This window comes from Rhinolophus sinicus, chromosome 2, assembly GCF_057876585.1.
Source record: "Rhinolophus sinicus isolate RSI-liver-muscle chromosome 2, RSI-T2T, whole genome shotgun sequence".
Lineage (NCBI taxonomy): Eukaryota > Metazoa > Chordata > Mammalia > Chiroptera > Rhinolophidae > Rhinolophus > Rhinolophus sinicus.
In genome coordinates, this window is record NC_142502.1 from 140,947,429 (window position 1) to 140,971,146 (window position 23,718).

General features: G+C 38.8%; 2 protein-coding genes across 13 annotated transcripts in view; one reads left to right on the forward strand and one right to left on the reverse strand.

Moving 5' to 3' along the window:
* The window catches only part of AAK1 (AP2 associated kinase 1), a 157,672-nt gene extending 141,244 nt beyond the window's left edge, over positions 1–16,428 (forward strand). For 9 of the 11 annotated variants that reach the window (XM_074332105.2, XM_074332106.2, XM_019718454.3 and 6 more), the window contains one exon: positions 9,662–16,428. In XM_074332105.2, coding sequence (XP_074188206.2) covers positions 9,662–10,785 — 1,124 coding nt within the window. In that variant the 3' untranslated portion in view covers positions 10,786–16,428. Of the gene's footprint in view, positions 1–367; positions 8,441–9,661 lie in introns of those variants that run through there. The other 2 variants (XM_019718505.3, XM_019718510.3) reach the window with 1 other exon arrangement.
* A 5,022-nt stretch (positions 16,429–21,450) lies between these two features.
* On the reverse strand, positions 21,451–23,021 carry LOC141571559 (caspase-3-like). 2 transcript variants are annotated; one of them, XM_074332102.2, is made up of 2 exons: positions 22,455–23,021; positions 22,133–22,342 (listed from the first exon to the last, which is right to left on the reverse strand). In XM_074332102.2, exons 1-2 carry the CDS (start codon positions 23,016–23,018, stop codon positions 22,271–22,273), a joined length of 636 nt encoding a protein of 211 aa, XP_074188203.2. In that variant the 5' UTR covers positions 23,019–23,021; the 3' UTR covers positions 22,133–22,270. The 2 variants fall into 2 exon arrangements, with proteins under 2 accessions (XP_074188202.2, XP_074188203.2); XM_074332101.2 differs by having other exon boundaries at positions 21,451–23,019.
* Between the last annotated feature and the right edge of the window lie 697 nt (positions 23,022–23,718).

Consider the following 23,718-nt stretch of genomic DNA (forward strand, 5'->3'; position numbering starts at 1 on the left):
TAACTAATTTCTCCCCAAAGAAAAAATTATTGATTTTTACTGTATCAGGGAGATGACTCAATGTTATCAAGAAATTAGCGTACAGCCAGCAGTTCTCAGGCAAAATACGCATATATATTCTTTTGAAAATACCATCTTCTTTGCAAGGTGTCCTGCTCATAGTATGGTGTGCACACAATGCCAGAACTTTTGGCGGGAGGTGGTGGATGCCTATTTATATGTTTAAAAATCAACGTGTAAGAGTTTGCAAATGTAAATTGTTGCTTCTCCAGGGTTTTGTCTTGGTTTTTTTCTCCTTTGCTTGCTCTGCACATCTAAACCTTAACCCTCTGTGTTTTGTACTGAATTCCTATCTCTCCACTTCCAGGTGGGCACTCTAGAAACAGCAGTGGGAGCTCTGAGTCCAGTCTTCCCAACCTAGCCAGGTCTTTACTGCTGGTGGATCAGCTCATAGACCTGTAGCCGTGACCCAGTAGCAGATGCAGTTCTGTAACCTTCATAACCGTAATACACATTTTCGTTACGGAATTATAAGAAAAATGATTTTTTTAAAAAATCTGCAAATAAGGGGCCCCCTAGCCCTTATCTCCTACCCCTTGCCTTCTCCTATAGAAATGATAAGGAAAGAAAATCACTTTGGCCCTCCAGATACTCCTTGGCCAGCTCCTCCCTGTTAGTTTGCTGTGTTTTCTCATTACCCTTCTTCAACAGCATTATCTTAAATCAAGCACTAGATGCCATGAGCTTCACCTCTGCTGGAATCGACTCCACCAAAAGCTTAACTGTAACTGAAACTAGTGAATTGATACCTTTGCCTCATTCTCGCTAGGAATGGCCTCCCAAGTCAATCCTCCCAGCCCCGGTCTCCTTTGGCCAGATGCTGATGAATGTGTTTCTCTGTTTTTGCTTTTTATCCTGCTGCATTATGAAGACGTGGCTTCTTCAGTTGGTCTTAACTCTAGGTAGTAGCCCAGAGATGGGTGTGTGGTTTAAGAGAGGGTAAAATTGACTGACTGATGGTATATGTTTGAAAAGAGAAAGTATGTCCAGCTTCTAGCTAACCAACTTTGACCTTGACTTAGCCAAGGGATTTTACACCCCATGCAACCTGTCCAGCATCCGTCCAGCACTCTGGCTTCCATTGAACCGTGATTCTCAGATCTGGAGACGTGACTGCAAGTGCTTGAGATCCTTGGATAAAATGTGTACGTTACATAAATCCCAAGTATTGCCATTCCTTTTCATGTTAACTATCCCAAGCCGGGATCTCAGAATTAGACCAAAACAAGACAATGGTGGTAATATGATACCTTTTATTAGAAGACTTTTCACTGGGGGGTGGATGAGGGAGGGGAAGGAATTGTAGCAGAAACAGATGTATTTTTCTTGTGATTTTTATTTTGAATCAAATATTGTAAATTGTGTATAAAAGACGCTGAATAGTTCTGTTTCCACTTGGCGTTTCAAGTCTGATATCAGGTGTCTGTACAGGGTTTTGATCTCCTTCCCTTGTATAACTACACAGCAGTCCTACAGTGTAACATATGGAATCATTTTGAATAGACTTGTGCATTGCTATAAGCTTTCAACAGGTCCTCTGTCTTTGTAGATTAAGCATGTTGTTTATTTTCAGATAATCAAAAATAAGTATGCTGACAAGCTGGGCACAACTTGACTCTGGCTACTTACCTTTCTTTCTCGCTGATGTTTGAATTGAAGGATGCAGCCAATGAAATATGTTCAGTTGGTTTTCCTTGGCTTCCTAGATTAAAAAAACAAAACAAAGCATAGTTCCTCACTAACCTTAGACTATTGTTCATAAAGTAAATAAAGGGCCCTGCGATGACATGACAACATGCCTCATGTCACCCTCTGTATATGTCCTTACTCACTGAAGTATATATTTTTTTCCTTACGTGGAAAGCAGTTTTAGAAAATCGCCCTTTTGAAAAAAGGTGAGCACGGAAAAGCCCATTGTGGTTCCCTTCCTTGAGTGCCATTTTCCATGATCGGAAGGGAAACAGTTAATAAGATTTGTACAAATAAAATTCCAAGTCCATTTGCTTGTTTCTCTATCTAGTACTTTTGTTTCTTCTTCCTCATGTTTGCACTTTAAGGGGCGGCGGGGGGGAGCTGAACAGCTACAACAGTCTGCAAAACACTGCACTTGGGAGGTCAAGCTTTGACCCCAGCAATGTGACAGCCGCCTTTGAAAGGCACCAGAGGAAAAGTCTGAATCTTTCAGTCTTCCTTCTTCCTTTAAATACTTCCCGTGCCAGCTGAAACTAGATGAGCTAAGTAAAGGCCTCTGTGAGGATAATGGATCATTTCCAGAATTGAGGGAGGCACAGCCTTCCTGCTAAGGATAAAAAAAGACATCCTTGAAGAGCTCTCCGTGATTGGATAGCATGAAAATGGGACTTGGTTTGCCCCTTTGTGGACAGGAATATTATTGAAGATCAAAAGTGTATTCTTTTTCCTTGACATAGAAAGAATGTATAAACTAATGAAGGAAATGTTTATTTTTAAATAAGAATAATGTTTTATGCCTATGTTTTCCAATTTGATTTTTCCATGCATACCTGTTAGAAATATAATTAAATATCCAGTTTCTCGAAACCTTGAAGTATACACTTTAGAAATTAGGTGTCTCTAAATTGTTCCTTTTGTGTAATTACCCGTAATTACATTGAGATACATTATCCAGTTTTCTGGCTCAGTAAAGCTTATTGGAGATTGTTAATGAAAAGAACCGACGAGAAGCCAGAGACTGGATGGAGAAGCCTGAGGGAAATAATGAATGAAATTCTGTAGGAGTAGGGCCTCAAAGGGGAGAACTGTTTTTCTATTAAGGAATACAAGTGAGTGACTTGGTAAATGGGGCCTTTCGGTATAAAGCATCATCCCTGTGCTAAAAGCGTTTATTTGAGATGAGTGTAGTGTGCTGATAGTTGATAGACCTGTGGAACTATAGACTGAGCTATAAGAGGGACCTTAGAGCCCATCCTCTAGTCCATCCAGTTCATTTGACAGGTGTAGCATCTGAGGCAGGGTGGTGGGAGAAGAGGCCTGGGCGGGCAGGATAGGGATCTCACCCTGACCTTTGCCACTCACGTCTGTGTGACCTTCAGCAGGCACCATCACTTCTCAGAGCTGCTGTTCTTGTTTTTATAATGGTGGATTTGGACTAGATGACCTTGAAGAGTATGGGATTCTAGGGTTCTAAGTATATATTATTATGCTTTGAGAGGACTATGAAGGATTTATATATCCTGATGTTCTTCAAGTATCTAATGTAGTTCTATTATATAGCAGTATTGACATTTTAGAGAATTATAACAGACTTTATGGACTTTTACTAACCTGGGTTGCTCTTTCTTGGTTATCCAAATAGAAGCCTAAATCGTCACAGAGTTTTGGATATAGATGTTCCTTTTTTTAATATTACACATACACACAGACACACACACACACACACACACACACACACACACACAGCATACAACAAAACAATATCAGATTTCAATTCTTTTAAAAATGTATAATCAATGATCTGCTATTTAAAAATGGGCAAATACTGTAAGCATATGTTTCTGATTTGCTTTTATTCCAACTGTGCAGGAGTAGTAACTATATTTAAAAAAATCATAAATTGTTTTTTTTTTTCCCCTTTAGAGCATTCAAATAGCTAGATTGCCAAATTCAAGTCCCAGTGTTTTTAAAAACACGGGCCTCAGAGTCGATAAGATTTAAATGGACACTTATAAATATGATTATAATTAATGATTACTTTACCAGATATATCAGAATTTTGACATCTAATTGAGTGTTGTTCCCTTCAAAGACATCTGGTTTTACTTGGGAAGCTGATACTTATTCTAATGATGCTGCCATCATTTAAGTTATTTTTGAAACTCCTCTTCTTAGAAACAACATCAAGGAAGGTAATAAGGTATAAGAAAATGAGTTATTATCTAATTGGTATCGCTTTCAGCATCCGAAAGTATGTTTTTTTCTTGACCTACTTTTTCCACCACTCTTGGTTCTGAGTAACATTTAACTATTTCCAAAAGCAAAATCACCACCCTAAGATGTAGAGTGGTTACTACTGAAGATAGTAAAAAGAATAATCCATAGAAAATTCCCAGAGAGAAACTTACAATGGAAAGTGACAATGATCATAATTTCCTTAATATTCGGACTAAGGGAATTCTGTGATTTACCTGTCTTTAGCATAGTTTAGAAATTGAAAGATAAGTGTTCTAAAATACCTCTGAAACAGGTTGTCACTTTGTGTCATTTGATACTGAACTTGGCTTTTCCTGAATTAGAACTATAGAACTTGGATTGCTAGTAATTATAGAGGAACAAACCAAAAAAGGAACCTATTTTTCCCAAGATGAAATACTAGTTTTGTTTGTAATACCTTTTCCCACTCTCCTGACAGATAGTTGATCATTTTGATTCAAACCAGCCCAGCCTTCCCGAGTCAGGAACGGTTTGCTTTCAGCAGTGCTATGGGAAGCAGCAGACCTTTAGGGCTGACCTGAGCCCAGAGGTATGGAGGGATCTGAAATACATGCACGCTGTAGATTCCTTGGGCCAAAATTAAGTTCCTATGATGAAGTTTGTCTGTAATCCGCAGGAGTTTTTAACTTTCTCAGTCTATAATAGATTACCAGGATCCTGTAGCCACTGACTTCGAGTTTGGAGATAAAAATGACAACATTGCCTCAATTAAAAAAAAAAAGACAGGAATTAAGCAAATTAGAGGCTGCCAAGCAGAACAGAGAAAACTGTCGCATGGATGTTTAAAAAGAATCTTTCCTGAAACACTCCAGATATTACAAAGCTGTTATCTTTTATTCCTCTCTAGAGACTATCATTTTTACCAACATAGAGTTAGCCTTTTCCTTTTCCCTGCTAGTAATGTTCCCGGATGTGCTTGGGTTTTTTGAGTCACAATGAATCCTGGATGGCTTCCATTTCAAATAGTCTGTAACAAGATACTGTTTTGTTTCTCCAAGGTTTCCTTTCACTGAGGTCGGGGAGAAAGGTCCTTTGGGTAATGCAAGGTTACCAAATGGTGGTAGTTGCTAGACTAGAAGACAATCCCTTGGTTCCCACTTGCTGGTAGTGTCCTGAATGTACTCTTTTCCTACGAGCATTCGACTCTGCTATTGCACAGCCCTCGTCATGTGGATGTATGTTTACCACAGGTCTTTATCCTGTCCTCCCCAAGAAGACAAAGCAAACAGAGGTACATGAAGCTACCTTATGCAGTAAATGTGAAATTTGAACATTGCTACGCAAGTATTGTATAAAAAAACAAATCTGTAAACAAATTTCTTATGTAAACATACAGGGGAATAAAGACTTTTACCTGTTCAAACAGGAGCATTGATGTTCAGAGATATAAATAAACTTAAAATAGCTGCTGTTTTCCTCAGCTGAAAACTCACTTTTACAAAAAAGTTTTAAACACATTGTTGAGTAACAATAAGTACCTGTGCACTAGGGAAGTGCAGACACGGGTGAGAGACATGCCGAGGACATTTTAATGAGTCATCCATCTTGTGGTCAGGGAGAATGAAACCCTTGTGAGCCTGCATTTGATATAACCAGACACAGGGGTTGTAAAGTGGGGCACAGATTTGCAGCTATCCTCCTCTAATTTAATCTTCGATATACCCAGGCCAATTTAATTAAACATTTTATGTTGGCAACAGCAGTTTTATGCCCAGGGAGAAATCTCTCATTTAATTGCTCCACTGGCTTGAGAGGCACAACAGCACCAGCCAATGTTGGCTCCCTTCAGATCCCTTATTCCCCAGTCGTGGGTTTTAATGCAACTGCACAGCATATGGTAGAACCAAATGCTTAATTTTATCATCTAAGCCAAAAGGTCATGGAAATTATTAGTTTGATGTACATCTCCTGATTCCCTGTTTTGGCTCCAAGAATGTGAATTTCAGTTGGTGCTGCATTTCTCAAGTTCTTCTGAAAGGTTATTTTGCTTTCTACTTGTCAACTATGTGAGAAGGTGTCTCAATACTCCAAGTCTTTGTTTTCAGTTTTGGGCAAGAAATATGTCTTTGATACTCCCTGTAATGGTTATTTCAATTTTTAATATAGGGGAGAGTAAAAATTCTGGTTGTACATGATATATTGCACTAAGGAATATCCAGCCTGAAATTTAGTTCTTCTGATTTTGATGTTCTAGAAAGCACTCTGATGACCCTCACTATGTCCATCCTGTAGAATTCCCAGGGTAAACTTATCCCAAATCACTCAGCACTTTTTGTTGCTTTGAAAGTTAGTCGGGAGTTAGTGAGGATAGTTGCCTGGTCATCTCTTTCTGGGACTCCTTCCCTACTCTCTGAAGCATGTGAGCTCTTCCTGAAAGGTGTATAATTTGGAGCCTCAAAAATGGAGTTATCCCTAGTGGAAGTGTCAAAAACTGTGTTTAACCTTAACCTGGCACACACTCTACATCAGAGCAAGAAAAAGAAATGTTTTGACTACTTCCTTAATTTAATGTGCTAAACCAAAATAAAAGGAGATATGACCAAATTTGGGGGAATTAGAAAAATGCCCTACTTAGGCTTCATGATAAGGAAGACCGTTTTGCAGACTGTGAGGCCTAGTCCTGGGCTTAAGCCCCCTCGTTCCCCTACAGGAGCAGCTGGCTAGATTTAGTGAGCTCTGGTCACAGGGCATCTGCTATGCACACCATCGTACAAAAGGAACTGGGCCAAAGCATGAGGTTAAATGACTGGAAATCCTATATTGCTAGTTGGCAGACTACTTCAAACACATTTTCCTGATAATACCAGACTATCTTCATATACAAGGACTATTGACCCTAAAGACATGTGTTTTCCCCACAAGAACACACTCATGTTCCAAAAAAGACCTCTAACTCCCAGCAATATTTAATATCTATCTTCTGTTTACAGTTATTTAGAATCTCTCCTTCTCCTGACTACTTTGTTTCTTGTGCTGCCACCACCAAAATTCCCGGAGGGAATGTGGATAGCTGCGCTTTTCCATATCTACCAGAATTTCTTTGGTCTCCAGAATGCCAGGCTTGGAGACTAGCAGAGGGTGGTTGCACTCTGCCTCCATCACACTGTACCTCTTCTAAAAAGGAATGGACAGGTTGAGAGACTTGGCCTTCTCAGGAGGATTTTTTAAATGTATTTTTCCAGACCTATAAGCATATTCATGCTGAAAGAGATAGGAAATAGGCCTGGCTTTGTTTTGAAAGACAAGAGACTAATTTTCCCTTCAAACTCAATGTTACAGTATTTTTGTGACTGCGAATTTTAAAAGTTGTAAGTTGCTCACCATGAAGGGTTATAGAATGCTCTGAGTTAGCAGGCTTCCAGTTGACTTGACCAAGAACCCACTTTTTAACAGACGTAATTTTGATAAATTAGGCATGTTCTTCCATCCTGTCCAACTCGAGGTATGGGTACCTCTGCTGGGTACTTTATAGTTTTCAAAATGTAATCTAACACTGCAGGCATCCAAAGTGCCCCAGATTCTATAGGTAGCTGCTTTTTAACAATCTCTGCGCACAAATTGATTTCACTGAAATCAATTTAAATTTCCCATAAACACTAGCGCCAGTCGAACTCATGTTCATTTCCATTATTGATCTGTATAATGCCAGAGTTGGTCATTGGCTTAACTAAATTTACCATTTTTTCCCAAGAGATATTTTGCTCATCCACAGAATCAGCTTAATAACATCAACTTTCAGGGTAGTTTTGGAAGATGAGAAATTGTGCCTTAGTTTAGCAACTGAAAACTTTGTCCAGCTGATGCTATGTTAGAAAGTGGTTCAAGGAATTTTGGGGGCCTTTCATACCACTCTGCTTGGTAAATGTTATTTTGGAAAACTTATCTTCCCCCTGTCATTTGAATTTCTTCCCAGAAATCATCATCTGGGAATCACTGACAGATCTAATATCAATATACTTGCCTGAGAGGTTAGGATTATGTCTTTCCACATAGATTGCAAGGATAAGGTATTTCATTTATTTCCTATCCGCTAATGCTTTCGTATCACCATGCAGGTACATATATTAAAGTTGTAATGCAAGGAAAAATTTATCCTCTTCAAATCATATTCAAATACTATTCAGAAAGCCATGTGACACCAGTACAGTATTTAACTTAAAGACCCTAATTTGGAATTCACTAAATGCGTTCCAATGTTAGGGAAATAAAAATGGGGGGAAACCCACCTGTTTTGCTTCTGGAAACAATATTTAAGGTCAACTATTTAAAAAGAAGCACTGCTAAAAAGTTGTAGGATTCAGAAAAGCATAGTATTTTTGTACAGTATCTTCTAAGATGTTCAGCTCTCTACATCTCTTTACAATGTAATGTCTCTAATGACTGGTTTCCCAATAAACTGATTTTGATGCTGCTTCTGCTGTGTTTTGTGTGCTTAATTCAAGCTGAAACTTTAACGGGATAATTGTTATGTAGCAGAAGTTTCTACAGCTAATGGTTTGCATAGAAGGGGAGAGGGTGATGTGGGGAGGTGATGATTGAATTACCTCTGTATAGAGGTTCCAAGTCATCTAGAGAATCCAAATCATTGCACCAAATGTTCTTATCCTGGTGGGTTGGGAAACCCATGATGAAATGATACCTTTTTACCCCCAACCACCCTTTCTCTGGATTCTTCTTGCTTAGTTACATATGCCTTTTTCCTGCCCTCTTGCTAACATGTGCCCAATGACATACTTCTAACCTGCTAATATTTCTTGGAAGGTAAGCTGTCTTGCATTCTGATAATTGTCTATTTGATTTTAAAAGCCAGAATACCCTGAGGCACCTCTACCTAGATAGAAATAGACTAGCATATTAGTTTGCAAATACTTGTGTGATTTCCCATGCATATTCCTTGTCGTTCAAGAACTTTATAATGGATTCATTTAAGCAGAGGAGATCTTTGCCAAACTTAGAAGACTGAAAAAAAAAAAAAATGCCAGGGAAGCTCCAGCTGAAGGTGATTTAATTAACATGATTTTGAGTATGTCTCCTGCCCCGAGAAAATGCCTTCAGTACTTGTATTTGGAGCACTGGCGTGCATTTGAGTAGTGCCCGTGATGTAAATCATCCAGTGAACCTGCATTTCTCAAGCAGCCACGTCCTGCTACTGGTCAGGGTCGGGAGTGGGGGGTGTCCTTAGATACCAGCGGTGTGGAGCAGACGACCACGTCAAATACTGAGTTGAGTTTGTCCCCAGACAGTATTTCTCCCTAATCCAGAGCCATCATGGTATGTGAGGAGATAGTGACTGGGTTTGCTTTCATCCCGTCATGAGCCACTGCCAGGCAAAGCAGGAGTCAGTGCGTAGCCCCGCGCGGAGGAGCATTGCGTAGTGATGCCCAATGTCTGCCTAACACCATCTCCTTTCCTGTGCATCGTGCTTATCATGCTCTAAAATGTGAAACGGTGATTGGTTGTGTTCCAGTTTGTGTGCAGTTTCCTTGCCTGACTTTTATTTTCTGTTTTTCCTTTTCCATTTCCAACATCTATTATTTGGTCCCACAATATTTCTGCCGCGGGTTGACCATTAAATGTTTCAAGGAGAGTTGAACTGACCTACGCATTAATTCTGCATTTTGTGCTTTTCTAGGTCTCCAGAGAGAGCCCAACCCCCGTCCTGTAATAACTGTAGAGCACTTTAAAGAATCAGCGGGTGTTAAAGGCCTTCCCCTGTATCCAGACCCCTCCAGAATACCTGACATGAAAACTCAGAACAATTTAGAATCTGACTACTTGGCCAGGGATGGCCCCTCAAGCAACAGCTCGTTCCACAGCAGTGAAGAGGAAGGGACTGACCTCGAGGGTGACATGCTAGACTGCAGTGGGTCTCGACCTCTCCTCATGGAATCTGAAGAAGAGGACGAAAGCTGCAAGCCTCCGCAGGGGAAGCTGGGAGGGGCCCTTCCATTCACTCAGCCAGAAGTCTCTACTGAGCAAGCAAAGGCAGCGCAGGGTGGAAGAAAGAATCAATTTCAAGTCCTCCCACAACCAACCACTGATGGTCTCGGGGAGCCAGATGTTTTTGCCACCGCCCCCTTCAGGAGCTCAAGGGTTCCCGCTGATGATGTGGACATTTTCTCCAAAGCCCCATTTGTCTCCAAGGGCAGTGTGGCTCCTTCCCAGCCAGAGGACGTGTTCTTGAGAGCTCCTTTTACCAAGAAGAAAAGTATGGAGGAGTTAACAGTTGCCCCGAGCACCTCCCAGGAATTGCCTGCGCAGACCAGTCTCCTCAGCCAGACAGATGATGTCGCTCTGCTCTCAGGCCTTGACAGAGCAGTATATGCCTCTGTCCCATCTCAGTATTCCATGGCTGGTTTCGCCCAACAGTCCACCCTCCCCTCCCATTCCGTACAAGCAGCAGACCATCTTGACAGCGTCTTACCCAGGGGATCCTCCCTAGAATCGGGGGGCCATCCTAATGACAGAAACAAAGGACCTCAGCCCCAGAAAGAAGCTGTCTCAGTCCCCATGGCTGGCAAACCATTCCGCCCCCAGTCTTTATCCAAATACTCTCGTCACTATAGCCCAGAAGATGAGCCAAGTCCGGAAGCCCAGCCCATTGCTGCCTACAAAATTGTTTCGCAAACCAACAAGCAGTCCATAGCTGGCTCTGTTTCCATCACATCCCTTTCCTCCAGGACTATGGAGCTGCCAGCTGCTGATCCTTTTGCTTTAGCACCCTTTCCTTCAAAATCAGGCAAGCAGAAACCTTAGGAGCAATACCTGAGCCTTGGGCCTCTGTCTGCCCCACCCTCAATAACCCACCACCCCACTCCCAGCTGAGCCTTCCTAAGAAGAAATATATCAATTATTGTCAGTTATTGTCTATCAGCTCTATGGACCAGAGCAGAACTTCAGTCAACAAACTCAGTAGCAGTGATACTTAGTTAAAACCCCTTTAAGTTATGCCTATTTCTTTTTGTTTATATCGATTTCTGGACTTGCAGGCATCTCCACCTCTACCCAGAACTCTGCTTTTTTGAAATACTTCACCCCAACCCCAAAGGGGCCGTATTGTTATTAGTTTTAATTCCTGCAGACCTGTTCGGCATCATTGAGGAATCAAGATTAGTCCTTCCAGGACTTGATTTAATACTCTTGAAAAGGAGATATTTCTGGAAAGAAATGCAAGATGAAAATCCTGCACATCCATAGGAAGTGTCATCCTGCAGATACTAATCATTCCTGTAAAACCAGCAGCTCTAGAAGGAGTCTGCACCTGTTTGAGTCTGCGCCAGCCAGGCTGACCCTCATGCACGCGTGTCTGTGCTTGTTTAATGTGTGCCTGACCTTCTCCTCTGTAGAAATGCAAACAGATGGGATATCTGTGCTCATGTCTCATAGTGTTGAGTCTTCCCCACGTCCGCGCCACTTTATAGATTAGTATGAGTGCACAGGTATGGGTGTGGCGTGTGTGTGTGTACAGGAAGCGTTCTTCCTTTAGGATAATCCTGTCCCAGCATGCCTACCTCCACAGTCAATCATTTAGTGGCATTTGTCTCCTGAACTAACTGACTTGAACCCTATTTTATTTAGTTCTTTTCTCATGGCAAAATTGAATTCATTGGAAGGTGTAGTTTCAAACCCGCTGAAACTACGGTTTCTGAATAGATTTATTTTTGTCCAGAATTTGCTATTTGTAGTTAACAAATTCCATTTGCCTGGTCATGAAAAATTAATTATCCTTATACATTTACCCCTCAGGACAATAGGAAAGAGCACCTCGTTACAGTTCCAGCCACTGGGTATGTGGTCTTTTAAAGACCTTAGGTCTCAACACTCCATGCTGTCATTATGGAATTCATTAATCATGAGACTAGGCTACAAACTAGGTTTGCTTGCTTGTTTGATTGTTCCAAATCCTTGCCATCTTTCACTACTGCCTCTTGAGGAAATAGAAATCTTAAACTTGTAAATAAGTTTGGGAAATGAAATGAAAAAGAGCTGAATCAGTTAGCCATGAAAACCTTTCAATTCTCCCTACTCTTTAGAAGTTGAAGTAAGCCAGATAGATGACTGACTTGTGTTTTTGAAATGTCTTCTCTTTCTGGAAATATCCATTTCATTCTTAGCTGTTTTCATACCCTTTATTATTAGTGCCTTAAAATGAAACTTATGTCCCAATGGGAAGACTTCAGACTAAATTCAACTTAATGGAAAGAGTTGCTACACCATGTTTCAAGTTGAAAGCTTCCTGTGATTTTTAGTGATTTTTTTTTCCCCATTAGCTAGAGAAATTGGGAATGTTGCTTACCAAACCAGATTAATGATTTAAGAATTCCTGGAAATTCATCCAAGAATCAAGTGTGGATGCCAAACTCTATTGCAGTTGATAAGGTGTGATAGTCTTTAAATTTGAAGTTCAGGGATCTTGGCAGTAAAATATGAACAGCTGCTTCAAGACTTTTTCTAGTTTTGTTTTGTCTCCACCTATTTCGAATGTCCAGGTTAAAAAATAAACAATTGGCACTGGATCAGAGCTACCAGCAGTGGTGCTCCAACTGAGGTTTCATTGTGCCAGAAACAAATGTCTTTCACTTTATTAAATGCTATATGTTTATTCTAGGAGTTTGCTTTCTCTCAGTGATCATTTCTGATTTTCCTATGTAACAGTGTATGCAAAATTATCTTTCCAGTTGAATGAATAGTTTCGGCTAATGCATATGGCACCCCAAACTCTTCCTTTCGTCATTATCAATTAAAGCCCTCAAAGGCAGGAGCTAAGAGGATAGGAATATTCAGGGAGAGTTCTCACCCCAAATCAGAAACTCCGTAAAAGTGGAAGGTCATTCTGATTCACTCTTTCAAATATTCAGAATTACCTCTATAACAGCCTTGCAAAATGTCTTTCCTTTGGTTATTTGATCACTCCCTCCTAATCAAGTCGCCATTTTAGTTCTCAAGATAAAATCAATAAAATCATGGTGATTTTTATTATGTAGTTGTATCATTTGTCAAGCATGGGCTTGTAACCTTTTTTTATTCTCACTGGAGAGTTATGATGGTTGGAGACTCTAAATACCTTCTTTGAATAGGAAATGAATATAAACACAGATTATTTTTGTATTCTTAGTGATTACATGAAACTTTTTTGACTATTGGATTACATTAATTATTAGCTAATAACTAGTGAATTCTGCAGTGATCTTCTGTGGATCATATAGGGTAAATGTATCATTGAAAGATAAAATGTACTTGCCAGAGGCCATCCTGAATCTGGAGATCTGGAAAATTTAGTTTTAAGGGAATCGGGAGTGCTCAGGGTGCTTTGAATTAGTAGTAAATGCATGTTTCCAACAACTATACTGCAATCGGATAAAATTAAAGAGAAAAAGAAAATATATGGTCAACAAAATACTGCACTTCTTATTTTAGTTTGTTATGTGTTATTTGCTTTACGCATTTGATAGGGAATGCAGGAATTTGTGACTTTTCATTTCAGTGGAGCTCAATGAACCAGAATATGTTTAGAATAAAGCATTGAATTGCAACATACACAGATGAACTCTTAAAGAATCCACATTAATTGACTAACAGGCACTATTGAATTAATGAATTGCCTTATGTTGGTGAAAAAATATTTAACATCTGTTTTTTGGGCTCACATTCAGCCCTTTAGCTCCAAATTCTTGTTAGACTGAAAAATGGAATGAACAAAATTTTATGCTGAAGCAGAGGCTTGCCAGGACTTAAGGGAAACTTTCTTTCATTTTGGGCCCACTCATTGTTGAGTTGAAAATTTCATATGTGTAGGCTAATGAGTATGTGTTTACGTGCCCATATTAGATACGAATTTCATGTGGCAACCAAGATTTCTTTTAAACTTCCAGGAAAAATACCAGTATCTTATTGGCCCATTACTTATTAAGTTTTAGAATACATGTGTATCAGTGTTTTTAGTTGTTTGGTGGACATTTCACTCATGAAGTACTAGCAGATTTCAGTTTTATTTAAAGTAAGTGTAATCACCAGAGTGATCTGACAATAGAAATTGAATTATGCTGTACTTGGCTTCCATAAAGAAAAGTCATCAAAACATAGATCCTGGTTTTATGTATGTGTTACATCAAATAGGAAACTATCATATAGGAAACTAGAGAAGGGTAGTAGGAAGTATACAACGTAAAATGGAGTCACTTAGATCCCTTTAATAAATATGTTATTCTCTGCTATGTCTTTGGAATTGAAATTGGAGAACATAAGCCAGTTGACTGTGGGATGGTCACACAGATGCAGTTTTTGAGAAAACTGCAAAATTACTGAGAAATATGGAACCCAGATTACTTTGATGAAAGATACATAGGAAAGCCGCTGAAAGAACCACAGCTTCTAAGGAGGCAGGTGCACCTGTAAACGCTGTAACCGCCTCTGAGTTCTAATCCTCCAGTCCTGCCTGATGGAGTAAACATGAAGATTTTAAGTGAAATCATGTAATTTAAATTCTTAGTTTTTCCAATGCCTTTGTCAAGTACAACTTGTTTGGTTTTTTTGTTGTTGTTCTTTTTTGTTTTTAACCACCAGAACATTTGCAAACTTGTGACTTGTGAAGTTCACTTGAGGGATTTCAAAATGCTTGAAAATAAAAAGTATCTGATTGGGACTTGTTTTGGTGTCCTTTTGCTACAAAACAAATTCGCTAGGTTGCTGAAAACAACAAGCTGGCTTAGCTCAAATGTGGGAATCCACACTAGCAGTGTCTTGATTCCCAGAATGCCACCTTGTTCTCTAGACTTCTGGTCCTACCTGCCTCATTTGCATCTTGACTTTTATTAGGAAATAGGCCTCTATGTGTGGTGCCCAAGACACCGTCATTAAACACTTCCAAACATAGCTCTTTCCTGCTCTTTATCCCTGCAAGTCTTCCTGGCTCATCTTCCTTGTTCTTGTTCCCACTTTATTTCCTCATACGACGTGCCCCTATTAGGACCATACCAGTAAGTGGATGATGAGAGGTATGAGTGAATGATCATGTTAATTTTTATTTGCCTCTCTTTCTATTGTAAACAGTTTACAATAAAAAATTTTAGCCTAGCCTGTGATAAGCTCACCACACTGGAATAATGCAAAATAAGAATGAAATGGCTCACCTTCCCCATTTCTTACGGACTAGAAGAAAGGATGAAGGAAGGGTGGCAGAACCCCCGCCTTACTCTGGAAACACAACCCAAAGGCATCTCCTCACCTTGATGTAACAAGGGCCCAGGGCAAGTTTATGTGTGAAGGGACTCGAGAATAGCTTATAAAAATGACTAAATGTTGACCAGCACACTGGTGGCTTAGTCCAGTATTCCCGTAACTTGTAAATTACATTAGAAATTTAGTCTGAGCTACTTCCCAGCAATTTCAATATGTGTGACAGTGTTTTGAGTTTATAGTAACAATATTTTCTTGAAATCAAGTAAATGAAATCTGCATTGCATTATAATAGAACCTTATATGCACTTTAAAGGGATCTATTTGATTCATTTTGGTAAGGAATTGCAGAAATGGTTTTTCCCAATGTTAGTTAAAAACACTTTGGGAGTAAAAGACAATGTAGCCTTTTCACTCTGAAATGGCAAGTCAGTTGTACTCTTGAGTCTACCAAAAACTCCTGTTTGGGGAGTGTGAATGGAGTGTATGTGTGTGTGTGTGTGTGTGTGTGTGTGTGTATCATGTTTTCTGCCATGATGCTAACAAGACCTCCTAATAAAGGCACCCAAAGAATACCAAAGGTGACAGTAGGGATTTGGCATGAGTAAATTTGGTTCCCTTTGCCAACAGCTCTCTGAGTAAAAACTAAAGTTATTCTAGATAAAGGTTGGGGGGAAATCAGCCATTGCCTTAGCCTCATTTCTACAGTAAGTATGCTCTTCTCATCCACAAGGATGAAACCCACTGCGGTTTGTCCTGAATCCTTGGCTCACATGTAGTGTTGGGAGGGCAGCAGTGACCAGAACACCACAAGGCCTGCGAGATGTTGCTTTGAAAGAGGGAACGTTTAATGTCATTTTTTAGGGGATAGAAACCAAATACAGGCCAAGGACCATGCTCATTCCATGGAGAAGAGGTGAGCTCCCTCTGCTGATTGGATTTTGAGTTGACTGAATGAGGAGGTCGACCTAGCTGTAAGGAGTATTGAGGTCATCAGACTTCAAGAACAATATGTGCATGCAATCTCAAGGGCTGTGAACATGGGAAAGGACATTTATAAAGTCAATCTTAACAGTTTTTGCAATACCTCTGATTTGCAGACTATTGGATTATGTTACTGCACTCTTCGTGTGATCTATTTTATGTATCTGATAGTTTTTATGAATAATTGTTTGAGTTGTAAACTCCTATACACTTTATTAAAATGGACCTAATTAAAATAAATGATTTACACTTTGTTTTATTTCTTACGTCAGGTCATCCTAAGAGTTTTAAGTTTCAGAGAACAACTTTTGGTTGGTTGGTTGGTTGGTTGGTTTCTTTCCAATGCTGTCATTTTCTGAGACCTACTTTCTCTTCCAGATGTTATGTGGAGACATAAATGAAATAATACAAGATAATGGGGCCATAAAGACAGCTGGGAAATCCACAGACCTCCCTGCTATGCACTTTCCTGTGAGGTTCTAATGTATCTGTTATATGAATGTGAGCTGCATTAATATGACATATGTCATATATAATATATATGAATATATATATATATACATATCTATGTTATATATGAGAGAGACCAGCATTAACATAAGAAACTAAAAACAAACGTCTTGGGAGGAAATGGATTATACTGTGAGGAAGAACCTGCCTGCCTGTTTCCTCTCCAAATTTGAGAAAATAACAGTAATATTTGAACTTTAATAAACTTGACATCCATGATTCAGGGAGAATTGGTGATGAGCTGAGTTCACAGAGATGGCATTCAAAGAAGATCTAGGGATCCAAAGAGTTTTGGTATAATATGCATGAGTGAAACTAAAGTTGACTACTTTTTCTGAAGATTTATTGAAGATTTGATGGAACTGTCTTTATAAATATATGCCCACCTAGTTCTATAATGTAAAGTTCTTATACTTTTTCTATTTCAAATTGTCATTAACCAAACGTAGAGTCTTCTTTATCTGTGAATCGGGCTACTTGGGGGAAGCCCTTTCAGATGCATCACTCCCACTGAGGTGCAGAAGTCCACCTTCTGCAAAGTGGACAGAGCTCACCTGTCTCAGTGCTGCCTTTCTTGTAGGGAAAGCCAGAGGTGGAAGTTCCAGCTCCCACAGGGTGAGCACCCTCATTTTTGCCAGCCCTGAGACGGGTTGGTAAGAGACCAGCAAGGGAGGAGGTGCCCTTATATTGCCCCCTAATTGAGAACCCCATGGAAGGAACCAGGGTGAGAACCAGGAAAAAAGCCATGAGCAGATGATTTTGACCTGTTTGAATTTAGAGACAAAGATCTTTTCCCCTTATGTATTTTTCCTTGAGTTTATCTTTCCTTCTGTTGGAGTAGTAAGATCTAGATGGCTTAAGTTGAGCTGTCAGCTTACCTGGAAGGAGACCCAAGTAATTCTTCCACTTACTTTTATGTAAGCTTAGCTTAGAGGCCCAAAAGGAATCATAGTATTTCCTTCAGAAGGCAACCCAATTCTCCAGTGCTGAAGATTTGGGACCATGATCATCGCGAAATATGGAATTCCTAGAGTCAGATATAATGAAATTAATAGTTTTATCAGATAATCCTCATCCTGTTTTTGAACAGGACCTTTAGATCCCAAGGACGTACTTTTGTTTTCACTCTTTAGAGAAACCTTAGGTTACCTGAGGGGACTTGATCACAGTTTTCTCATAAACTAATCAAAAATTAAATATAACCTCTCTTCCTTTTTTCAGTTAGTTTATCATGAATATTAACAGTAGAAATAATAAGTTCAAGTAAAATTCAAGATAGCTTACACTGCACATGGTTAAAAATTGATGAAATCTTGACAAAATTTAAGTCAAAATTTTGGCTCGGGAAATTTGAATTCAGCAGATACAGTGGCCACAAGAGAACTCAGTAGCAAAAGATACCATTCGTAAAATTTGAAGTGAACCAAAATTTGACGAAAAAATCTCTATTGTAAATGTATAGAAAAACTGGATCCCAATGAAAATGATTACCAAAAAAAAAAAGGGGGAATGCATTGCACAGTAAAGTGATCCAAATGTTAAATTGGCTTAATGGAATTTCTTCATGAAAATTCATCAATATTAGTTCGGTTAAAATATCTATATTCAAAAATATTGGGCGAAACAGCCACAGTGGTTCAAAATGTCATGTGCCTGTTCATGGGCTAGCATAGTGACGTCCAGATGCCCATTAGCTGGATGGATCGGGAGAGAAGTATTGACTTCTGACAGAGGGAAATCATCAGTGAGTGGTATTTGAATGTCTGGATACACAAGATCAATGAAGGAGAATGAAGCGTGAGGAAATGAGGATTTAAAACACCCTTTGGAAACATCAATATTTAATGGATGGATAGAGAAAAAGCCACGGACAAAACTGAGCCACAAACATGGGCGGAAAAAGAGAAGGGTCACGACAAAGCTAAGGGCGGAAAAACAGTGTCAAGAATGAGCAGTGGTCAGTAGTGTATGTCACAGAGTGATCAAATGACACAGAAAAGTGTTCATTGGATTTGTCAGGAGGCTATTGATGACCTCAGCATGAGCAATTTTAGTAAAGTGGTGGGGGCAGCGTGTAAAGGATACATTTTAAAGGACAGGGTGTTTTCATTGTATACAAAGACCTTGATTAATCCACAATTTAGGGCACACTACAGCTGCACCGATCCTTCCCCCAAAACACCAAACTGATCCCCATTTTTTTGTTACATTTTATGGAGTTTTTTTCTTTAATAATTTTTTAATTACAGTTGACATACAATATTATATTAGTTTCAGGTGTACAACATAGTGATTCGACATTTATATAACTTATGAAGTGATTACCCTGATAAATCTACTACCTATCTGACACCATACATAGTTATCACAATATTATTGACTATATTCCTTATGCTATACTTTACATCCCCACGACTATTTTGTAACTACCAATTTGTACTTCTTAGTTCCTTCCGTTTTTCACCTGCCCCCAGCCTTCCTCCCATCTGGCAACTATCCAAATGTTCTCTGTATCTATGAGTTTGCTTCTCTTTTGTTTGTTTATTTTGTTCTTTAGATTACACATATAAGTGAAATCATATGGCATTTGTCTTTCTTTGTCTGACTTACTCCACTCAGCACAATACCATCTAGGTCTACCCATGTTGTCCCAGATGTCAGATTTCATTTTTTTACTGTAATTTATATATATATATATATATATATATATATATATATATATATATATATACACACACACACACACACACATATATATAGACACATATATATATATATATATATATATATATATATATATATATTCACAAGATATAATAGTACAGCATAGTGAATATAGTCAATGGTATTGTAATGGCTATGTACGGTGTCAGATGGGTAGAAGACTTATTGGGGTTATCACTTTGAGGTGTGTAAATGTCTAATCATTATGTTGTTTTGTACACCTAAAACATAATAATGAAAACATTTTTCATTCTTTTTTATGGCTGAGTAATATTCCATTGTATATATGTGCCATCTCTTCTTTATCCATTCATCCATTGATGGACACACAGGCTGCCTCCATATCTTGACTATTGTAAATAATGCTGCAATGAACATATGGATGCACATGTCCCTTTGAAATAGTGTTTTGGGTTTCTTTGGATAAATACCCCTTCTTATCTCTTGTTATAGCCTTTGTTCTAAAGTCTATTTTGCCTGGTATAAGAATTGCTACCCCAGCCTTTTTTGTTAGTTTGTTTCCATTTTCACAAAATATCTTTTCCATCCCTTTATATTCAGTCTGTTTGTGTCTTTTGACCAGAAGTGAGTCTCTTGGAAGCAGCATATGTAAGGGTCTTAGTTTTTTTATCCATTCAGCCACGCTATGTTTTGATTGGAGTACTTAATCCAGTTACCTTGAAAGTAATTGTTGATAGAAATGTAATTATTGCCATTTAGTAATTCATATTTTTGACCTTTCTTTTTCTTCTTAAAAAAATCCCTCTAATATTTCTTGTAATAGTGGCAATGAACTCCTTTAGCTTTTTCTTGTCTGGGAAGCTCTTATTTGTCCTTTGATGCTAAATGATAGCTTTGCTGGGTAGAGTCATCTTGGTTGTAGATCCTTGCTTTTCATCATTTTGAATATTTCATACAAATCCCTTCTGGCCTGCAAAGTTTCTGTTGAGAAATCAGCTGACAGTTTTATGGGAGTTCCTTTATAGGTAACTGCTTTTCTCTTGCTGCTTTTAAGATTCTCTCTTTGTCTTTAACCTTTGGCATTTTTTTTTTTTTTGTAATTTTAGGTTAGAATTTATATTTTGAAATAAAAATTCATAATAACAATTCTTAACAAAATTGTCACACAGGTATACACCTTAAGATAACGTTACATGCCTCATTTACTTAGGAAAGGTTAGATATAGTCAAAACAAATAGTGAGTTTCTTTTATAAACGTGAGTTTCTTTCTCTGAGCAAAAGAAAGCTCATGTAAAATGTGAGACTGAACACCAGTGAGAAACCACCACAATGATGGCTCACCACCTCCCTGAGGGAGGAGGCATGGCGCCTGGCCTTACATGCTGGGTGCTGCGGTGCTTCTCCTCTCTGGTCTTCACTTTCCCTGTGCACCAAGGGAAGACTGGATGATTTCTAAAGTCCTGTCTGTCACGGTCGTTTCATTGCAGAGAACCGTGTATTATTATAACAGTATCATTTTTCTTTGCTCATAAACTTCAAGAGAAAGTAACATGTTCCAAAATTTCACTACAAAGGGTACGATGGTTTTTATTGTGGCTCTCACCATCTTTGGAAAGTTTCCATTTCAGAAGTTTCTAATTTGGTTCACTTTCTTGGAGATTCCTGCCTTGGGGACATCGTCCATGCACACCAGAAGATAGGAAGAACTTAGCAGTCCTTTTCCGGAAGCTGTGGTCCAGGGTGGTGCCTTCATCACGTACGCTGTGCTGTGTACCTGCTCAAGCTCCAACCCCCATCTAATACGGCGTGCCCAGTTAGCTGATTTACTATTTCTTCCTTCCATTTCACCGTTTATCTGTAAGTTGTATTTCAGTATGTCCCTACAGAAGTTTTTAAATTCACAATGCTATCAATTTGACAGTTTGAGGTTTTTACCTCACAAAACCTCAGGTATGTTGCTGGTGTGTGAGGCTCAGCAGCTCACATAGGGACAAACAACAGGATGTCATCTGCTGGTGGGTGAAACTGCCTTTCAGTACCTCATAGTTCTAACTCCGTCTCCCTGTGTTAATCTTCCACTTTGCCTTAAAGGAGTCAACTGAGTTTGCTCACATTTTCAAGGACAATATTTAGTTTCTTTTTTCAATATTAAACATGATTTTTTACAACAAAGACATGCTCAGCACTCATACACAAAACCACACACTCAGATAAATGATCTAAAAATACAGTTGATTTATCTCCAAATTCTAAAATCAAAGTCTTCAAACCCTTCGTCATGCACATGGATCCCTAAAGTCTAGGATACATTATTCCATATCATTATTTCCATAGGCTCACGAAAACTAGAATGCATATTCTTCAATGATGACGTATCAATATCACTGAAATTCGTTACTACAATGCTTAATTTTTTCCGTAATTACTTGAAAATTCATAGCATAGCATCACTAAAACTTGCTAATTATGAGAGCTGTTAATTTACAATCACTTCCTCTCATGATTGTACTACTATCCATTTATTTATTCCTAACTAAATTCAATTTCAACTGCCTGATTCTGAGTTTGAGGTAGTTTCATAGTAATTCTATTGCTATGAAAGTGGCATGTTTCAAAGTTCTACCTGCAGTATTGGATTAAATTTAGATGAGGGGAAAATACAGCGATCAGTTACATTAATTCCTTACTAGACACACAAATTAAAAAGAAATCATCCATTTCTTCAGTGATAAAAATACAGTTCTTTTGTGAGCATAGACACAACACAAGGAATCTGTTTCTTTGCATGAAAAGTAGAGTCAAAGGAAAAGGACTCAAATTCTGTTGCTACCATTCTGTTAACCCGAGTAAGAATGTGCATAAGCTCAAGCTTTTGAGCGTGCTCTTTCAGCATAGCACAAAGCGACTGGATGAACCAGGATCCATCCTTTGAATTTCGCCACGAATAGTAACCAGGTGCTGTAGAGTACGCATACAAGAAGTCTGCCTCCACTGGTATTTTCTGACATGCCATGTCTTCCTCAACACTGTCCGTCTCAATACCACAGTCTAATTCTGTACCTCGGCAGGCCTGAATAATGAAAAGTTTGGGTTTTCCAGTTAGACTTCTACAACAATCCCCTCTGAAAAAACTTGCTAATATTCTCAGGTCAACAGGTCCATTTGTTCCAAAAATTCTTCCTTCATCACCATGGCTTAGAAGCACACAAATAAAACTGCTCCTTTTGCCATGATCTTCTTTAGAAACATTGTGCATCAAATCTACAATTTCTTCACATGTGAGATCATTTTTATTCCTGACTTCGTATTTCAATTTCATGAATGTTTCCCTGAGATTTGCTGCATCTACATCTGTACCAGACCGAGCTGCCATTCCAGTACTTTTATGAAAATTCTTATTATTGATTATTATACATAAACCCATTTCGGGATAATCCATTTTGTAACTATTGTCCAAGGATATTCCAGAGTTCATTGATTTGCTTCCATGTAAAATCTTTGTTTCTGAATTTTTAATGGATTTTGAATCCACTGAGTTTTCAGTGTTCTCCATGAATACTTTTGTTAACGAACAGCCCCCACACAACATCGAACAGCTCTCCCTTCTCTGCGAAGCTCGGTCAACCTTTGGCATTTTAATTATGATGTGTCTTGGAGTGGGCCTCTTTAGGTTCATCTTGTTTGGGACTCTCTGTGCTTCCTGGACTTGTATGTCTATTTCCTTCACCAGGTTAGGGAAGTTTCCCATCATTTCTTCAAATCGGTTTTCAACTCCTTGTTCTGTCTCTTCTCCTTCTGGTACCCCTATGATGTGAATATTGGTATGCTTGATGTTGTCCCAGAGGCCCCTTAAAGTATCCTCATCATTTTTTATTCTTTTTTCTTTTTGCTGTTCTGATTGGGTATTTTCTGCTACGTTATCTTCTAAATTGTTGATTTAATCTGGTGATTTTTTTCTTAGAAGATTTATCGTTTTTAAATAAACAGCCTTATCCAAGTCTTATTATATCTAACTTGCATCCCAATATTATTGATTTGATTTTTTCCCCCTCCAGTTCTCTTACTAATAACATCACTGAACAAATGTTTAGATGGCATTTCTTAGGACGAAAAGGAGAATTTTTTTAAAAATAAATTTTATTGGGGAATATTGGGGGACAGTGTGTTTCTCCAGGGTCCATCAGCTCCAAGTAGTTGTCCTTCAATCTAGTTGTGGAGGGCACAGCTCAACTCCAAGTCCAGTTGCTGTTTTCAATCTTTAGTTGCAGGGGGCGCAGCCCACCATATCATGTGGGAATTGAACCGGCAACCTTGTTGTTGAGAGCTCTCACTCT

Coding starts and splice junctions, on each gene's coding strand:
- LOC141571559 (XM_074332101.2), bottom strand. CDS start 23,018: ATGCCAAAGGTTGACCGAGCTTCGCAGAGAAGGGAGAGCTGTTCGATG.